The 19,411-nt window shown below is 41.8% G+C and overlaps 1 protein-coding gene across 1 annotated transcript; it reads right to left on the minus strand.

The window, feature by feature from the left end:
* Positions 1-878: 878 nt before the first annotated feature.
* slc22a17 (solute carrier family 22 member 17) lies at positions 879-18,984 on the minus strand. The gene is made up of 10 exons (XM_038725279.1): positions 18,442-18,984; positions 14,984-15,509; positions 9,743-9,846; positions 7,938-8,092; positions 7,251-7,416; positions 6,561-6,685; positions 5,382-5,487; positions 4,946-5,169; positions 4,104-4,215; positions 879-3,041 (listed from the first exon to the last, which is right to left on the minus strand). The coding sequence occupies exons 2-10, from the start codon at positions 15,458-15,460 to the stop codon at positions 2,765-2,767; spliced, it is 1,746 nt and encodes a 581-aa protein (XP_038581207.1). The 5' UTR covers positions 15,461-15,509; positions 18,442-18,984; the 3' UTR covers positions 879-2,764.
* Between the last annotated feature and the right edge of the window lie 427 nt (positions 18,985-19,411).

The following is a 19,411-nucleotide window of genomic DNA, read 5'->3' on the forward strand; positions in this document are numbered from 1 at the left end:
GTGGGTTAAATAGCAACACGTGCCCTGCCTACATACTGCATGTCTGATCACTGCTATGCTTTTTACTCTTTGCCTACACTGTCAGATACAGGTCTTTTATAGCTCATGTGACTAATGTGCTTTTGGTTATGGATAACATTTCTAGTCTCACTGATTCTATTTAGAGCTTGAAAGGTGTCAAAGAATGTGTAAAATTGATTATAATTGAACTGTTTCTGTAGTAGTTGTACAAAAATATCACTTTGTTTGCCTGCTACACTCTGTACTTAATTTGCAGCAAAGCTTTATTAGACTATTCTTATATGTATTCCTGTATGTATCTGAAATTCTGTTAAAAATGTATTGTATAGTGTTTAGGTGTCAGACGTTCCGATTAGGAAGTTATGACTCTAAGTACACAGAGACTGTATGTTATTTCTGGTCAGTGAGGGATATTACTGCACTGTGAGGGATATCATGCACTGTTTAAAGATCATTATGAGCTAAGATATAACATAATTCCATCTTAAAGGTTACAACAGTACTTTTATTTTCCAATGGCATTATTGTCTCTGTACTTGCTGTGTGTTTAATGTTACAGACAGGTCTCATGTAGATAAACTTACCAGCTGTCTCAGAGGTAAAGTTTTAATCTGGACTGAAAATGTAATACCTGTGTGGTCCAAATCTAAAAATAGATCCATCTTAACAACATTTCCAAAAACGTATGTTTTTGTAAACCAAAATTCATCATATACAATGAATAAACTGGAAATTATGTTTTATGTTGTATTATTCTACGCTGAGCCAATTACAAGTACAGTATGTCATCATCTAATTCTTGCTTTGACTAATTACAACAGTTCACTCATACGGGAACAACTAAAAAAATACCCATGTCTTGTTTATCGAACCAGTTTTATTTTACATTAAATCAGGCTATAGAGTTAACTGCATCACTCATCACTGAACAGATCATCAGTATTGTCAGACATAATATTACTCAAGTCAAGTTAATCATAGTGATAATAATTGTCAGTGTATAAGTGCAACATACAGAGGGGGGCAAAAAAACCTACCAAAGGCTGACGGAGGAAGAAGCCATCAGCAAAGGTTAGTGTCATTCATAATTACTTTAAAGACTCCTTGACATCAGAGTCCAAATTAAATAACGCCCACTTCCTCTTAATATCACACACCCATGAACACTCGAGAAGAACAACTACTCGAGCACACTAACATACACTTGGTGTTTCTTGATGCACTGTTACCGACATGCTGTGGCAATTCCCTATCATTATTTAAGTCTTAAACTCTTCAACATGGCATCAGCCGGCACATTCAAATTCAGGAAGCTATGGAGAAAAACATCCTTTGTGGGTGGATGAGGAGTCGGGGGTTCATTTGGAGCTCTGGGGCCCTCTTCTGCTGCCATTCAAACCTCATGGAGCATAGTCATCGGGCCCTTCAATATACATTCAGGCAAAATGACACATGACCTCTTTCAAAACTTCCACATTTAAGTCCTGACAAAATATATATGTGCCTGGTTACACAAGTTCTACTGTATTTTTTTTGTACCCGTCTATTCTCATACAGCTCAGACTGGTCATCTAGAGAGGTATTGAGTAACTATAAGCTGCTGAGGAAATACAAAAAACAAAAAAAAATCAAGCCCTTCAGTGCTTCCAAACATGCAGGAATGTTGTGACAGTTAACAGCTTCACTGTTGTTTGATCAGAGACAGCAGAAAATGGAAACTTTTTTTTTCCATGCCGTGTCATCTGAACCCAATTTAACAATATTTAGTTTAATACTTCAAAATGCTAGGCCTCTGAATAATTTACTGATTATGCTTAATAACCATAAGCCATAACATAAATAAAACATAAATATTGCTGGCTACAGGCCATATTCACTAGCTGGATTTAAGCCTCTTTTTGTCTTATTTTTATTTCTGATCCCAGTATTTATAATAGTTGATAAAACGTCCATAACACTGTAGCTTAAATTTAAAGACTGGTTAACCACCATTAAAAAGAACGTTTCCAAGTGCTCTGCTCCGCATCTCCACTGCATAGCTTACTGTTCTGTACAGTATGCTTTAACAAAACTCAGATGCCCCAAGAAGTTAAAGAAGTCTAGAGTATTTACAAGGCATTTAACACCCACTTAACTCCATCGAGTCTTACGAAAAGTGTCACAGGAAAGTATACAAAACTGATTTTGATTTTGCACACCTCTGAGCACTTAGTGTCGTCGTACATGGCAAACACGACAAAAACTAAAATAAAAACAACATTCTATGAAGGTTAAGACAAATGCTACGAATAATTTGCAACTACTCTCTGAGCCACGTCTAGTCTGGAGTGTCAGTAGTAAGCAGCTAACATCTCTACGACAGACACACTGGAGGACTGCGTGCAGCAGTGTATGCTGGTGTGTCACATGGTGGAGGACCATGCCCCAGATGGCAGGAGGAGATGGTATGAAAGATGAAGACTTCCCCACGTGTGTGTGTGAACGCTGTGTATCACATCTACACATGTCTCAATGGCAGGAAATAAGAGAATGATGAAGTAAAGTGGGAACTCAAGTCAACCGCCTGCGCCTGGAATGCCAAGTGGATGATATGTTAGGAGTGTCTGATCACGTTCATCGTCTGTCCATGATCATCTATGCAGCCCTTTTCTCTCCATCTTAAGGTCTCTATATTGCTCTTTCTCCTCCTCCACATGAACAGGACAGATGTGAATGTTCTGCATTCCACTCGTTCGGGGGTCTTTTAGGTCTCTGGGTTGGGCGTGGCGAGCAACGGCACATTGTCCCTCCTCCTCCTTCCCAGCGGGGGGCGCCTGTACTGCTCCCCGTCAGCCAGCGTCTGGGGCAGAGGCTTCCTCTTGCTCTCGGGCAGCAGCAGGATGGACAGCACGGCCAGCAGGGCCAGAGAGGAGTAGACCACATGGTGCAGGAAGTAGCCGTAGTGGTTCCTCAAGTCCATGAGCGGGGAGCTGAGGCGGCCCACGCAGCCCAGGGCGAGAACTGCGCCCACACCGCTGCCCCTGAGGATATACACAAGTTCAGATTTAACATTTAACACATAAACGCAAGGATTCCATATTTCAGATTCAGTCCCCCCACCCTCAAAGTCAGAACCATACATTTCTCTTTCACCTCCTCGGGTGCTGTCTGGTCTTGTTTTTTATTAAATAAGTAAAATAGCATCTATAAAGTCCACCTTATTTTAAGGTTTAATAAAATTTGTATAAAAAGTGTAAAATTGTTTAAGCTGCTCTGCTGTGTTGTTGATTATGTTATCAAGGTGTGTATTTTTAGCTAAGGGAAAACTGACACCACTTACATGTTGGTCTGTTGATATGAAGCCACAGCCAGGATACTGTAGCTTTGCTAAGCTAAGCTAACTCAAACTTGTGCTTAAAGACTGGAAGCATTGATACAGCTAACCAGGCTCTGTCCAAAAGTAGTAAAATCCACCTACCAGCACCTCTAAAGCTCACTAATTAACACATTATTTCTCGTTTGTTCAACCCATACAAACCCAAAGTATAAAAATATAAAAAACAGATTTATTTACCATTGGTGTCTTATGCTAAGCTAAGCTTCTTCTAGCTGTAGCTTCATATTTAATGTACAGATATGAATGTGGGATCAATCCTCATATCAAACTCTTGGCAAGAAAGCTAATACTACTTACTACTTCTAACAGTGTCAAACAATTCCCTTAAGTACAAATTAACATTTAGTTGAGAAATATCAGGTCATTCACAGAACTGTAAATGACCAGAACTTCCCTCAACTTGAGGCATGTTATTCCTTCATTTCCAAAAGAAGATAATCTAAGATGTCATGCAGTTGAGTGATGTCAGAAAACGTCTAACTCTTCATTACTAATAGATATTGATGGAAATCTCCTCTCTTCTCCCTCACGATTTCCTGCATTTTTCATGGCCTGATTCGTTTTGGCAGCACTTATGGGCTGAGCAGGCTCTTTCTGACAGAAAATATGAGCACATTCTACCTCTTAACATATTCCCGCAAAACCAAATGGGGGAAAGATCGCTTTTTAATCTGTCTTTCAAAGTGCTGCTGTGCTCGTGTGTTACCTGATGACGGTGGGCATGACCTCTGCAGTGAAGAGGATGCAGAGGGAGGCGGTGGCCTGAGAGGACAAGAGACCCAGCACTGAGAAAACTGTGATGGCCGTCTCACTGAGATCTAAAGGGGAGGAGGAAGAACAGACAGCGGTAATTATTTATGACATTGATGAAGAGCAGCATTTCCGTTTTAATTTTTTTATGATATATCATGACACCTTGTTGATCTGAACTGATTTCCAATTTAAAACAGTGAATCAACACTGAACACTCCTTTCCCTAAAGCTTTCCCAGACTTCTTTCATTAACAGTAGACACAGAGAGCAGTGAGTGACCTCTAAGAGGAGGTCAGTGCTGCTGCCCCCTCGGCCGTTGATGCGCGATTAAAGCACAGCACCTAACACAGCTTTGACTTTGCTGCCACTGCAGTGTCCTACATTAAGTGAATGCCGTACTCATGTGCGGCCACAAGGGGGAGACTGAGATTGGGGAGAGTGTTTCTACACTCTGTGTGGAAAGACAAAGGCACCTCAACTGTATTTTTCCATGAAGCCCAACATGAAGTCAGTGGCAGATCAGTCAGTACAGATGATCTAATAAGGCCACAAATCTGAGCTTAACATCAAATAAACTAGCTTTTACCTTCATTCCAGTCAGGATTTGAGGAAACAAGACCTCTAATCCTAATACAAGCCTCACATAATGCTTCTCTGACACCAGGGGGTGATTTCTGGGGAGATGAAGGGGAGCTGTTTCCACCTTGTTGGCAAAGACTTTTAATGGCTTTCTTTATCTGACTCCAGATTTACTCGGAGGAAACAGCATCCTGCTGCCAAGTAAAGGCCGCTTACACTCCATGAGTCCCAGGAGGATCAAAGAGGCCAGCCCTGTCATCGTCATGGAGAGGAGCAGGATGCCACGGCGGCCGCACCTGTCTACGGTCGCCCAGAGCAACAACCAGGCACCGCCCCCTGCGCACACAGACAGCAGGTACGTCCAATAGAAGCTAGGGGCCGTGCCTCTGACGTCACCTCGGAAAGAGCTGTAACAGTGACTAATGCCGTGAGAGATGAATCTGAGGGAGGAAACACAGGAAAACAAACAGTAAGAGTGTATTTGCACGGCCTTTAAATAGGAAAGTGTTTTAGAGTGGAAGAAGGTATAAGAATCATGATGAAATATGACACCACAGAGAAACCAGGCTGGCAAACAGGGCGCTCCGCAAACAGAAAGGGAAACAAAACTGCAGCGTTGCTAAATGAAAGTCGAGGGTGTGGGATGACTTACGAGGTGAAGCCGAGCACACACATGTTCTTCCAGATGTTCCTGCTGTGGAAGAGCTCAGGGAAGGACAGTTGGGGGTGCGAGGAGAGGGCAGGCTCTGAGTCCAGCTCTGCAGCAAGCAAACGGGACAAAACTGGAATTATCTTTTTAATTCACAGCTCAGTGGTGGCCTGGCCTGGTTTCTCTTTTAATCAATCGCTCATTGTCAATGTGTTTTATCTGAAAAGAGACACACAGGTTTTCTCAATGTCACCATAATTCCTACTGGTCAAACAGAGGTTGTTAAAGAGCCACTTAAGAGTACTGTAGCTGGCTTAATAAAAATAGATTCTACTGTAACATTTTTGTTAACCTCCCAATTTAGCATTTATTAGCAGCATATTAACTATTATTAAATGTCTTGTCAACAACTATACCTGCTGTGACGTATCCCTAACAGATAATAAATAATTGTCAATATGACACATGTAATCTGACATTTATTTATATATAACTATGTTTTTATTCTTTATGACAACAGAGCAAAATTCACTTGCTGATGAAGGAATTGAGATGCAGCTGAAAGCTCTGGCGTTAAAATAAAATGTTCCCATTTTGACCAGTTCTTCCTTTATCGACTGAGCAACATGAACTTACATTTAATGTCTTTCAAATAATAGAACAATGGATTGGGTGCTGACATTTGTAAGGATCACTTTCAATTTTCATGTTCAGTAGAGAAAATTTTAATGAATCTGAATCCAAGTTTAGTCTTGTAAATACACACTAGGAACAGCTCAGATGAAACTTGAAATGAAACCCTAATGTTCTGGGCCCTCTTTAACAAATGACTTTGATACTTCATGACTTAAATTCCTGACTTCATGTTCATATGGTGGCAGCGATGACAGCTGAATATCCGGCTCAGATCATTATGATCAATTATAATACCATTTTTAAGAAGGAACCATGTATCATTTTAATAAATCATGAACTATTATTGAGCATCATTACCTGCTCTTGGAAGTGGTGTGTGATAGGTACTCATGTTAAAATGTACTGAAATAAATAACCCATACATAATGCAGGCTTCGTAAACTGAACATCCATTCATCCTGGCAGTGATGCAAAAAAAAAACAAAAACGTGAGCTTGAATTTTGAGAGAGCAAGTCTGAAGCTTCTATGCACGCGCACACACACACCTGTGAAGCTCTCGTCGTCCCTCAAATCTCTGTTGGAGTTTCTTCTCTCACTGAAGGAGTTCATGTCTGCAGATCTCTCTGACAGAAGGAGCCAGCGAGGAGACTCTGGAAATACCCCAGGAATGCTGCAGGAGAGCGAAGACAAAACACAAGTCCACTCTGAAATATGCTAACCTTTATCCAGCACCAAAACTATTTAGAGGCATTAGGACTGTGTTGCTGTAACCCAGATTTGCTGATTTGGCATGGAAAATAACCACTGTGGGTCACAAAGTATCAGACTTATTTATTTCTTAATCTATTCTTATTAAAAACCTGCAATTCATTGCCAGTAATCATACTATAATCTCTGTTAATTTGGTTTGGAAACTGCAATGGTGGCTTATCTTAGGGGGGCCGGGGACCTTAAACAAAGTAGCCCTAATGCATTCTGACATGAGCTAAAAGGCTCAGTGTGACGAGGGGATTGAGATCAATACGATCCAACAAAGCTTTCAGCAAGTCAGTTGGCATCAAGACTTTAAATCAAAAGACTATCAGGTCATTCTTCATTCTCCTGTCCCTTTAGTTTGTCAGAAAGTCCTCAAAAGCTAAAACTGAAAATTGAATAAAAACATTAAGCACCAGAAGCTTTGAAACAAATAATCATACATGCGGACATGCAAACAACAAAAACAAACACAATCATACCCGTAACTGAGGAAGAGTGTTAGCGGGGCGGCTCCGGCTCCCAGCAGGCCCCTCCAGGACTGGCAGCCTAGGCCAACGGCCAGCAGCAGCAGCTCTCCGGCTACGGTCATCAGCCCGGCGAGCATGGTCCCCACCAGCCTCAGAGACGGGTCACACAGCTCCAGACCTGATGTATGAAGACAACATCAGCAAATCCTTTTTGAATGAGTCCATAAAGAAGCAACCCACAAACTAAGGAGGGAAATGCAACTTAATGTCCTACAACCACAACATATGCATCATGGGGAATAAAACCATCCTCTCCATCCATCTATCTTAATTTTATGCTCCTTTACAGGGAACATACCAAAAATCAACTATCAGATTAAGTTCTGTGTATGTTTGATGTAGCAGGCAGCATTTTTAGCCATGCTAGCAGCACGGTACTGGGCATAGCAATGTTGGTGAGTCTGACAGTCGGTCCACCACTTTGATCCAGACTGAAATATCTCAACAGCTATCAGATGGATTGCGATGCCATTTTTCAAGGATGACCACAAACTTCTTAATCTTGGTCTTGACTTCTTGATCTCCTGACTTTTCCTGTAGCACCACATTTGTGTTTATACTAAAATGTCTCAACAACTAGTCCACTGATTGACATAAATAAAAAAACACAGTGCGTCCTTCAAATGCTGAAATACTTACGAGTGATGTACAGAGTGAGGTAGACTCCCGCGCTAGCTGCCGCCAAACAGAAACGCATGACAATGAAGATGGAGGGGTACGGAGAGACACACACCAGCACCCCAAACACCACCGACAGGGTCAGAGAGGTCAACAGGGTCTTGGATCTGCCCAGCCTGCAGGGAAGCAGAAATACGCACTGACAACTGACACACTGACTGACACACCATTAATTGATAGAATAAATTAGATTATTATTGATCGTCCATTCCTGTTTTTGTCAAATCCAAAAGCATCTTAAGTCAGACCTCAGAGACAAAAACTAGATTGGAGAAATTTAAAATTATAAAAACAAGATATACAACAGCAATAAATTACAATGTAAGTGCTGATAATGCAAGAGCAAAACACTACTTATATTAATTAAATATTGACAGCAAGAGGGTTGTGAACAGAAAATAGGACAGTGGACTAGTGTGGATATAAGTGTTAACATACAATGGAAAACCACAGTGTGGAAATTTTTACAGCATTATAAACCATTAATGTTGCTAGCTCATGTAATGTACAAATAATCCAGCCAAAATGACAAATTAAATAAGATAAAATGTTTATGAAATTAATTATAGATTTTTGTAAAAAAACTTTTAAATTGAGGGACCTTCAGCCACTGTATAAAAATATATTACCTAAATACATGCATACACACACATACACATACATGTATGCATGTATGTGTATGTGCACCTGTATATCTCATCCACCTCTGACGTGTGTGTTCTCTATACTGTAGCCTGTGTCTGATTTTATTATAGTATTAGTAAGCACTTAGTGAGCACCTCGTATGTGTACACATACCTGGCAATAAAGCTGATTCTGATTCTAAATGTATTATCAAAACTCAAAGAAAGAAATTTAAGGTACATCTTTGGAGCAGCTTAAGTCTGAAGCACAAGCTGATCACTAAATGTGATGATTAGCCAATTCTCAGCGGCGTGCGGGTGCAGGCAGTTTTGTTTTCCAACCTGCAGATTAGCACTGTTGTCGTTTTCTTCTTTGTGCGATCCCCGGAGGAAGCACTAATTCAGTAGTCCTAACAAACAGATGCTATGCTCAGTTGGTCAGCAAATGAATGAAGGCTGTTAGCTGATCAAATTAGCATCACGTCCCTCGCAATTTCCCCCAAAACTACAGCTTCCCCCTGTGTGATTTTCAATCTGACAACACGGCAAGATACCGTCTGGGTCAATTACATCAATGCCTAATGCAGGCGGACGAGCAAAGAAAACATTCTCTAACATTAACTTTTATGCCGTGCTTATATGTGGTAAATTGGTTTGTTATATATACTTATCTTTTGCAAACAGCAATATTTGCACCTCAAAAGGATTTCTTACTGGCTGCTTATTGCTAAATCTTTTTTCCTTTTGCTGGAGGCCATCATCTATTGACTGATAGAGGAGCCACCGGCTCCAGGCATGGTAAATCTATAGCGAATTTCATTTCAACATTAACATCTAAGCACCTCTGCGTGATGTATGAATTGTTGCGACATAGTGAGACAGCAAAGTAGGACAAGAGCGTGAAGAATGAGGAACAAAGGGATTTAACAGTACAGATGTTAGCGAACAGACGGGATGAGCTGTATTGGAACATGTTAACTTGTGGGTGTGCGTGTGTGTGTTGTACTGCGTAACACATTATTTTTATCTGTTGTATGCCATGACAAGACAACCTCAAGCAAACTTTCCAAATTGATATCGTAACCTATTTACAGTACTTTTGTTCTACAGTTGACCAATTTGGTTGTCTGCCATGTATATTACCTGTCAGCGGCATAGCCCAGGCCGAGACAGCCAGTCAGGACGCCCAGGATGAAACACACCTCCTCCACTGGAACCAGCCAGTACTGAGCACACACCAGATCCCACTGGACAGCACAGACACAAGAGGGAGGATGACAGGCCTGTCATTCATTTTACTGTTCAGGTTAGCACAACAATGTAAATGTTAGAGAACAGGCAGTCATCAGGGAGACATCATCACACATCAGGACCAACAGGGGAGATGGAGAGGGTGACAGAAAACACGAATGAAATCAGAATGTTTCAGAAAGTATAACCACCAATTGTTTTGACTTATTTTTAAATGAATGAAGTGATGTAACCTCATTTTTCGTTTCATTTTCTGTCAATCAGCCCTACAACCTTAATAAATAGCCCTCATCACAAACACTATAAATTACAATTCCAGTTTTTAACAGCACAGTGTTTGTGTCGCTAATACGTTACAGCACTAACACAACCTTCAGAGGCTTTGGGGCAAGTTACCCGGAAATCAGCGTCGCATTTTAAATCATATGGTTACACATATTTTAATAATCTTACAATTGTTTTTATGTGATGTCTATACCTATATCTAGTTTTTATTATTCATCCTTCCTTTATTATTGTATAATGTGTGAGACTTGTAAACTGTAAACTTGCTCTGTGGCAAACTGGTTTATTGTCAGTAAACTCATTAAGGAAATGGGTGTACAGAGAAGAAAGTGGATAACCTGCGCATAATTTATGTCGTATGTGCCGTATGTGTCTGGTTTTGAAGACAACAAAAAGACAAGTGGAAGCTCTTTGCTTATAAAAGAGAGTGTGCACTGAGATTGAAATGTGTTGCCTTCCCATCTGCATGGTTTAAAAGCCCTAAGCCACAATGTATAACTCAGCTCACTGAGCATTCACATTGATCGTTAGCTTGACTTGCTCATGAAGAAGTTTGCTTTTGGCAAATTAAATTAATTACTTAAATAATGAAAAACTTCCTGTGAAGAAGTACTCAAATTTTATTTCATGAAAATTACTTCTCAGATATGGTTCAAGAAAATCAGTTTCTGGTCCTCCGTGGATATAATAATACTTGTGCTTTTACTGTTTTGTGGATGATTTTTGCTCACTGATGAATAATTATGTGTCAAAAGGAAATCACAGTCTGAGAGAAGGACACGATATAAAGCCTTCAGGATCCATTAGACTCATAATACAAGCCTCATCATATTACTGTGTACGTGGTCGTGACAGCCAGAGGAAAGCGAGTGTATTACTGTTATTATTAGTGATCCTGGCAGCACTAGCACTAATAGTAGTAAAAGTAATATGCATTTACTTCGTACATTACAAAAGAAATGGCTGTGGTTATACATAATAGTGCATCCACATGGAAAGTCAGCACATCTGAAAAAAACAAACAGATATCTGCTCTCAGATCTGAGTTTCACATTAAGCCGACCCACTAATTTGCAGTAACAGCTGAGCTCTGCTAATGTCGCTGTCTGCTGGCCGCTGAAAGCAAAATGATCAAGAGAGGGAGAGGCAGAGCAGAGGGCCGGTAATAAAAAAAAGAAGAAAAAAGAGAAGGCCTTTCATAATTGGAGCCCATGCGCAGAAACATAAATGCCTGTCACATAATATCAGCTGTCCTGTTGCTGAGGCGCCGAGTCACAACAGTGCACACTAGTTGGGTAAAGGGCAGCATAGCAACCCATGGAGCTCATATGGGTGGAATGTTTTGGACAAGAGGAGGAGGGAAAATGCACACAAACCAGTTCGTAAACTCCTCAGGCTGGTTTTGGGAATGAGGCTCAGGCCCTAGTCAGGTATGTGTCTTTGGGAACAATTTAAACCTGTAACCATTTCTCCAATTTCCATTTCTGACACCAGATAATTTCATTATGATATGTATATTATTTTACATAGCAACATCAATATATACGGTCAGATAGTAAATCAATTGAGAAATTGTTTATATTGGACTTATTGAATATTATTGTTTGTTTTTGGTGTGAGAGACCTGGGTTCAATCCCCCACTGTGACTCAACCAATGTGTCCCTGAGCAAGACACTTAACCCCTAGTTGGTCCAGAGGTGTGCGACCTCTGACATATATAGCAATTGTAAGTCGCTTTGGATAAAAGTGTCAGCTAAATGAATAAATGTAAAAAATGAAGTTTTATGAATTCTGTCATAAAACTGATTTGCAGTAAAGCCCTAAAGGGCGTAATACACCCATATATAATATAACTATTGTTACTACTGTACAGATGCCATGATAACATTTTTGAGGGCTGACAAACTCATGTCTTGGTATGTTATCGTCATACTGCCCAACCCGACAGGAAGAACAAGTAAGCCAGTTGTTGACATTGCATTTGCCCATACATCCACAGCACAGAGATGTTAAGTGTAGTTTGCCTCTTGTGAAGTGACACAGTATTTATTGATCAGTGGGAGAGGCAAAGCTGTTCAGAGGCCTTCCTGCTTCCTGTTTGCCAGACTGCCAGCAAAGCAACGCAGCACTGGAGGAACACATCAGCGAAAAATACTTCATGAGCAAAACCCGACTTAAGAGGCAAAATATGTCTAACCGTGTCACTCGGTATGTCAAACAAGGGATGAAGTAGACTGCGAGCACACTACACACCGCGTGTCTACACAGATGCATTTGCAAACATGCTCCTGCAAAATGCTTCCCTTGGCAGCGTTTATGCATCCTCAGCTTGCTGCTGTGGTGTGGATGGATTACTGGTGAACTGCCCTAATACCCTGGCCTGGAGGGCTGGGAGTGGCTCCCACATCAGTGGAGACAGAAATAAAAACAGACAGACAGGCTGCAGAGCGACCAGCCTGAGTAGAAAGCTGTGAGCCGCCGGCTAGGCTTTGTTAAAGACAAGTCCAAATCTGAGAGGCTTGTTTTTGCCATGATGACACTGATCATGCAAATCAAAATGTCAAGCCCGCCACAAGCAGTGTCCAGAGTGACACATTAATGTGCCAACATAGCATTTATGTGCTGCATTTATCACACTGGCTGCCTGTTGTCACAATTCAAACACGTGTAGGAAACTCTGCTTATACACTTTTGCATTTATTAAAATGAACAACATGGCAGAGCCAGGGGCTGCTTTTTTTCCTGCAGCTAGAAATGTGAGAATCAGACCTAAACCTGTCATTTCACTGAGAAACACAAGCTGAACAAGAGATTATTTTTGTGTAATCCTCTAAGAACATTGATTGTGCAGTTTCCAACCTGTCGATATTTCTGGTGCGCTTTAAAGGCAAGGTTATAGTCCTAGTCACAAAATATTTCCCACTGTAGCTAATCTTTAACCTGCTGGTCTGCTGTTTAAACACAGTGATCAAGGCCAGAACATTTAAAAAGGTTAGCGATGCAAAGTTGTGGCCAGGAAATTCCAATCCTCACAACAGTGAGGCAACTGATTGAAGTTCCCTAATCCCTGCTTTGTAAACAGTTACTGAGGTACCCATGAGCAAGACATTTAAAGGGATTAACATATTTCATATTTTGGTGTCCATTAACTTTAGTACACTATCTCTACTTCTTTCTCAGTGGTTGTGAGCAGGGGTTGTTCTTCCTCAGTGACGCATTTAAGGAAACTCTGCCTTCTGAAATTTCAGACATGTCTCAGGAAGCTAAAATCTGCCCAGCGTGGCCCTTTCCTAACACACATTATCTGCGTGAGTCACTGAGCGTTATCCAACTTGGCTTCCCAACCTTCTTCTCAACGTTGAATGGCAGTCAGATGAACAACTTAAAAGAATAGTGCAGGATAAATTTCAAAATTGATCCAGCAGACCAAGAGATATCATGTTCTTCCTTGTCTAAACTATGCGCCTAAGTTACCCACAATGCAACCTGACCGCCGTCACGCAGCTTCCTCTGGCGCCACAACAACAGCTTTTGTTCACAGATGTAAGACATGTAAGCTGACTTTGATGTGTAAAATTGGTGCAGTTCCATTTCCGAATGTGTGAAAAATGCATCGCCCTACCTGTTCCCACTTTCCCTCATCGGCCCATCAGATACTTAACTGGACCACTCCCACTCACTCCTTGCCAGACTGTTATTGTTCATGTCTTGGTTTCTTTACCTGCGCTCGACCTTTTGCCTGTTTGTTGGACTTTGGATTCCTGCCTGCACCTTACTGGATTTGTTTGTTTGTGTTGGACTGCTCTCTGATTTTGACCCTTGCCCGCCTCACCTTCCCATAAGCCTTTGTAGCACTTTTTGTATATAAAAATCACTGAACTCCACAAGCTCTGCCTCAGCCTCCTGCATTTGGTTAATTCCCCTGTATTTCTGTTACCCTGCTTACCAGCCATTACTGAACTAACGATCTGGCAAGCAGTGAGTGGGAATGGTCAGGAAGACGTGCTGTGACAGATGTTTAAACTACAACCACCTGCCTTACTAGGGATCCCACAAAGAGAAAAATCAAGACACAGAGATAGAGTGGGTAAGCGAATGAGAGACACTCAACCTAAACTAAACAAAGCTTTGTTGCTTTAAGTAGTCATGTGTAATTCTCAGCAGTGGTGTGTATGGAACAACAGCATCAGACTGTACTGGGATTGACTTGTCTTGTATGAATACCTCCAAACGTAGGTACTACGCACATTCATTGCGTACATCAACCAGGAGGTTGGTGTAGGAAAATGGTATCAAGGGATCACACAAATATCTGATGTTGGGAGTTTTCTTGAATGCACCGACAAGGAAGAGTTTTCACAACAACTCCTGTCCTCACACACCCGTTACAAAACTTGACTTAAAAATAAAGTCAATTAAATGCTATGATGGATCCAAGGCTCTACAAGCTGATTTCACTATGTGCAAAAATGAATGAAAACTAATGGCTGCCTGGGTTTTGGTTTGCTTTGGAAACAGTGATCGAACATAAAAGCCATTTAAAGTTAATAGGATGACATGAAAAAGACTGGATTAAGGAACTGCTCAGTAGCCCCCAGGGATCACTTGGGTACAAATATGTTCGGCTGCATTAATGTTTAGCAAGGCATTGCAAAAAGGGAGGCTGCATGCTCAGCAAGACCCTGTAGATTAATACAGGATTAAAAAAGAAACAACTTTTCAGCATTTTAAGACCCTAAGTCCATACATAAACAAAAAGTGGTGGCCTTCCCACAGAAAGCCTAAACAATGAACTAGGCGAAGACCATAATTAGAGAGCTCAGGATGATCCCAGGCCGGTGCTTTACCTCGGTAACGATGTTGTTCCTCAGCCCTTCCGTGACGTTGTAGTCCCAGCCGGCCACGCAGTCCACCACAGCTGACTGGCTTCCGTTGACGTACTGCTTACACTGGGACAGGCGCCCGCTGTCCCCGGGCCTCTCCCCTTTCTTCCAGGGCAGGGAGGCGTTGAGCAGCTCAGGCGACGGTAAGGGCCCCGGCAGGTGGCAGTGATGGGGCGGGGAGAGGGTGATGAGGGGGTCGGAAGAGAGCAGGAAGGCTAGGAAGAGGTTTGGCAGGATGGAGAGAGCGATCAGCACCCTCTGCTTCTTCCTGCCCAGAGCCAGAACCATCACCTCCCCCGTGGGAGGCAGTGAGGGCGGGGCGGGGAGGGAGGAGGAGGAAGGGGCCGGGGAAGAGGGCACCGGGGAGGAGGGGAGGGATGGAGGTGGAGCAGGGCACGGGGAAGGGGAGACCAGCGGTGGAGAGTCTGGGGATGTCATCATTAGGTGGGGGGTTAAAGGTGGAAGTGAGGGGGAGAGATGTAAAAGCACTCTGTGGGGGAAAAATAATTACACAGCATTACTTTTAAGATTAAACGCCCGATACAGGACTGAGGTGAACAGTGTTGGAATGCTTCAGCCTTTTTCATTCTGACATGTCACAGTAGGAAAAGCACAGGTGTAAATGATGGCTGAATTCCATTTAGTTGCTTCAGTTTCCAGGTTCTAGTGGTGTGCACTCACTGGGATATCCTGACTTTCAAGGTGCATCTTAATTCTCTTAATTGCATCCAGGTTTCCCTCACTTGCGTCTTTTCCTTGCGTCTTAGTCCAGCTGCATGGAGCGACGTGACAAAAGAAACAAGGAAATGTGTTTTTATAGAAACGAGACGTCCTTTCCTCCAAAGCATCATGTGAAGCGCCGTCCGTGTCCGATGACGGCAGCTGGATTAGCTGTCAGTCGGCTCTAATAGCTGTGGAGACTTTTAATGGAGTTTCTGTACATGTGCACTGTGCTGATACTAATAAAGGCTCACAGTTATCAGTGCAGAGCAGCATTTTTTTCTCTCTGTAGCTGTTACACATTTAACAAACTCCTGCACATGAAGAACAACCTGCATTCTGTATTTATACTGTATCCTGCCCAGAGGCACAGGACCATTCCTGCTGGCACAATTCGTTTATAGGGCTGGGCAATAAAACAATGATAATTAACGTGATATAATACCAATATAATAAATGTTATAAATAATGACATAAATGTTCAATAAACGTTTGACTACATTTTATTCACGAATGAATTAGCACTTTAATTTTCAGATATTTATTTTGATGAGGAAAAAGGAATGAAAAAAAGATTTTTCTTAATTTTACTTATGCTTATTAGTTAAAAAAAAAAAGATTTTGTGATGTTTTAAATGTTTTACTTCAGATTTGTTAAGTTGATCCACTGATTGGCATCAAGTGTTTGTCGTGTTCTGATCATAAAGAAAAGTTTAAAACTACAATCAGCCATCGGCTTTCTTCAATTTTCACTCAGGCGTAAAATCAGCCTTTAAACTTGAAAGAAATAATGATTTGACATTTATCGTGATAGTTATCGATATCAAATGACATTTTTTATTATGATAAAAAATTTTAATATATCGCCCAGCCCTAGGCGTTTATATTACATATTCATTATCTGCATCTGTATTTAATGATATTGATTGTAAATTCATTATTGAATAAGCCAGAATATGACCATGCTGTCTTTTAAACATTGAAAATGATTTATTAGCCTAAATGTATCACGCAAAATTGTAATGATGTAACTCATATCAAAGCCGACGTTCAGGAATGACCAGCCTCACATGTGACTGAATGGAAATGACGATAAATAAAGTTAAAAGTGTTTGAGGTCCTTTTGTGTTCAGACCTACAATGAACACAGATTTTTAACTAGATAGTGTATCGGAGTGATAAATGTATTCTGTTATCTGTTTTCACTCTGGTATGAAACTCCATTGATGTTGTCATGTATCAGATCAGTCTGATCAGCTGCAGCAACCAATCAATAACTGATATCCAATAAGGGGGCGTGTCAGCCATGAAAAGACCTCCGTGAAGGCTGCTCTTGTGCATCCTCGCTCATGGCTCCTCAGAGATCGCTCCTCAATCCTTGGCCCTCAGAGCTCAAATAAGAGCTTTAGGACGGCCCCCAAGATGGAGGACCAAAACGACTTCCGGTTCAAGTGAGGATCGAGGAAATGTCAAATAAGAGAATTGAGATGCACCTTCAGCGTCTATGGGTGCTATACGTAGTTAGTGCTGGACCACACGTTGCATGTCATTTGAAGAATGTGGATGTTCATAGTAACACTGCATTTTTTCCAGCAGTTCCAGAGTACGAGGGGTCATTTCACGGTGAGACTACACCATTTCAAATAAGGAATACGGTACCATGCAGATTATTTACACAATCTAGTTCTGTCTGTCCACAGCTGGAACAGAATTCTATTCAAATAAAAGACATCTACTGACAGTAAATTTAGTACAAGGATTGTAATACCTGTACACTTAAGTATGGATCTATAGAGATCCAAAAAAAACAAACATTCTCTGGTTATAGCCTCTCAAATGTGAGGATTCAAGCAATCAAGCAATGTGATGACAGAACCTTGACCTTTAGGAAAGAATGATGGCATCTTTCAACAATGCCTTTCTGATATTTTACAGACCAAACAATTAATAGTTGTAGCCCTAATTTCGACCCACTGATCTTGAAAACTGTTTATAAAACACTAGCAATTTGGTTATAGGCCTAACACAAGGCTTTATAGGCGCTGTCATGTCAAAACCCCTGAGCTGCTTCCCATTAGGTCCCAAATTCACAATGACAGAAGAGAAAAAGTGAGGACTGTTGCTGTCACCCATGATTCACAACTAATAAATAAATACAGCTGTTATTTATGGGTACATGGGGAGAAAAAATATAGGCCTATAAATAGCACTGCTTTTAACCAACGAGTGGCTTAAAAACTAAACCGATGGGTACAAAAACCCTGAAATAAGGAAGTCTAATGATGCTCCGTGTGTTGAGGGCAGGAATGTGAACAGCCTGTGCCGTCCTCAGCAGCAGCCTCCTCTGTCGGTGCACATGGCTCCTCTAGCAGCCAGTGTTGCCGTGTTTTCCTCGCACAGGGCCAGGAAGTCTTGCAAAAGAAGGAATCCCACAGGGTTACATAAGCGCTTTTACACGGGAGGGGAGGGAATGTAACACACAGGGGCTGGCTGGCCTCTGTCAAAGTGCTCACACACTGAAGAAAGAGAGCAGCAGTGTGAGGGGAATACAATTACAACGTGGGGGGGGTAACTAAAGCAGCTGGGCCGGCGAGTCGTACCGGGCTGACAAGACTCACACCTGCACGGCAGACTGGCCAAACACACAACTGCTATTACAACGTCTACCTGGCTTCAAACCCAAATGTATTTTTTCTACTTACCCCTTTTTAAAATGTTGTTAAATGTGAGCCAAATTGCCTACTGCCCGTTGCCTCATCCAAACATCGAAACCATTGCGGGGTGAGAGGGGAGAGTCTAACGGAGCTCTGTCGCCGCATTCACCGTCTCTGCTCTGCGCCTCGATGCCCCTCTGCTTTATCCGTTACACGAGAAGACATGTCTGTCCCGGAGAAGTGTTGTCGCCTCTGATAAACACCAGTGCTGCCTTTGACACAAGCAAGGACACTGCTTAGTCCTGAGCACAGCTAACGTTAACCCTCCGCCGCCACTCCGGGGATGCTACAGACTCCTCTCCAACCCTCGCTGGTATTTAACGTTATGGTTTGGTCCTAGTATCCGCCTGCCGACATTACACAAAATAATTAAATAAGGCGTGTGTGTGTCCGACATCATCTTAAAGGGAAGCGCGTCGTCATTCAGCCGGCCGCGGACAAAGAGCGGGTGGAAAACTGCACGACTGGGAGAAGCCTGTTTATAGGGGCGAGCAGCTCCGCCGGCGGCGATACACTTCGTGCACAGTCGGCTAAAATCGTCTGAGCGACGTCCCCTCGCCTCACTGCTGTCAAAGATCGTGTATGTTGAGGTGGTGAGTCACCCAACTAAAAATTCCTCCTTCCTTTATTCATTTTATAGGGAAGCTCTAAGCTAAGCTGCCATCGATTAAAATATCTTTTTCCCTCCATTTTCCCGTGATAACGGGATAATTATCTCGTGATCTCGAGATAACGATTTTTGTTAACATAGCTGAATACAGGACGGTGTGTTTCTTTAGGATAATTTCCAAATACTTTATAGTGTCAGTGGTTAGCTTAGTTGATAGGTTGCAGGACTTGTTATCCCAGAATAATGGGTTTCACTCCTACGCTCAGTTGTTTTCTTCTTTTGTGGGTTTATTATCATCCTCTTCAACAAAGTTGTTATGAAGATATTCAGGGGAATCCAATCACACAT

Source organism: Micropterus salmoides, unplaced genomic scaffold (assembly GCF_014851395.1).
Source record: "Micropterus salmoides isolate LMB-PRFRI ecotype aquatic unplaced genomic scaffold, ASM1485139v1 Ms_hic_scaffold_1, whole genome shotgun sequence".
In the NCBI taxonomy this organism is placed as follows: Eukaryota; Metazoa; Chordata; class Actinopteri; order Centrarchiformes; family Centrarchidae; genus Micropterus; species Micropterus salmoides.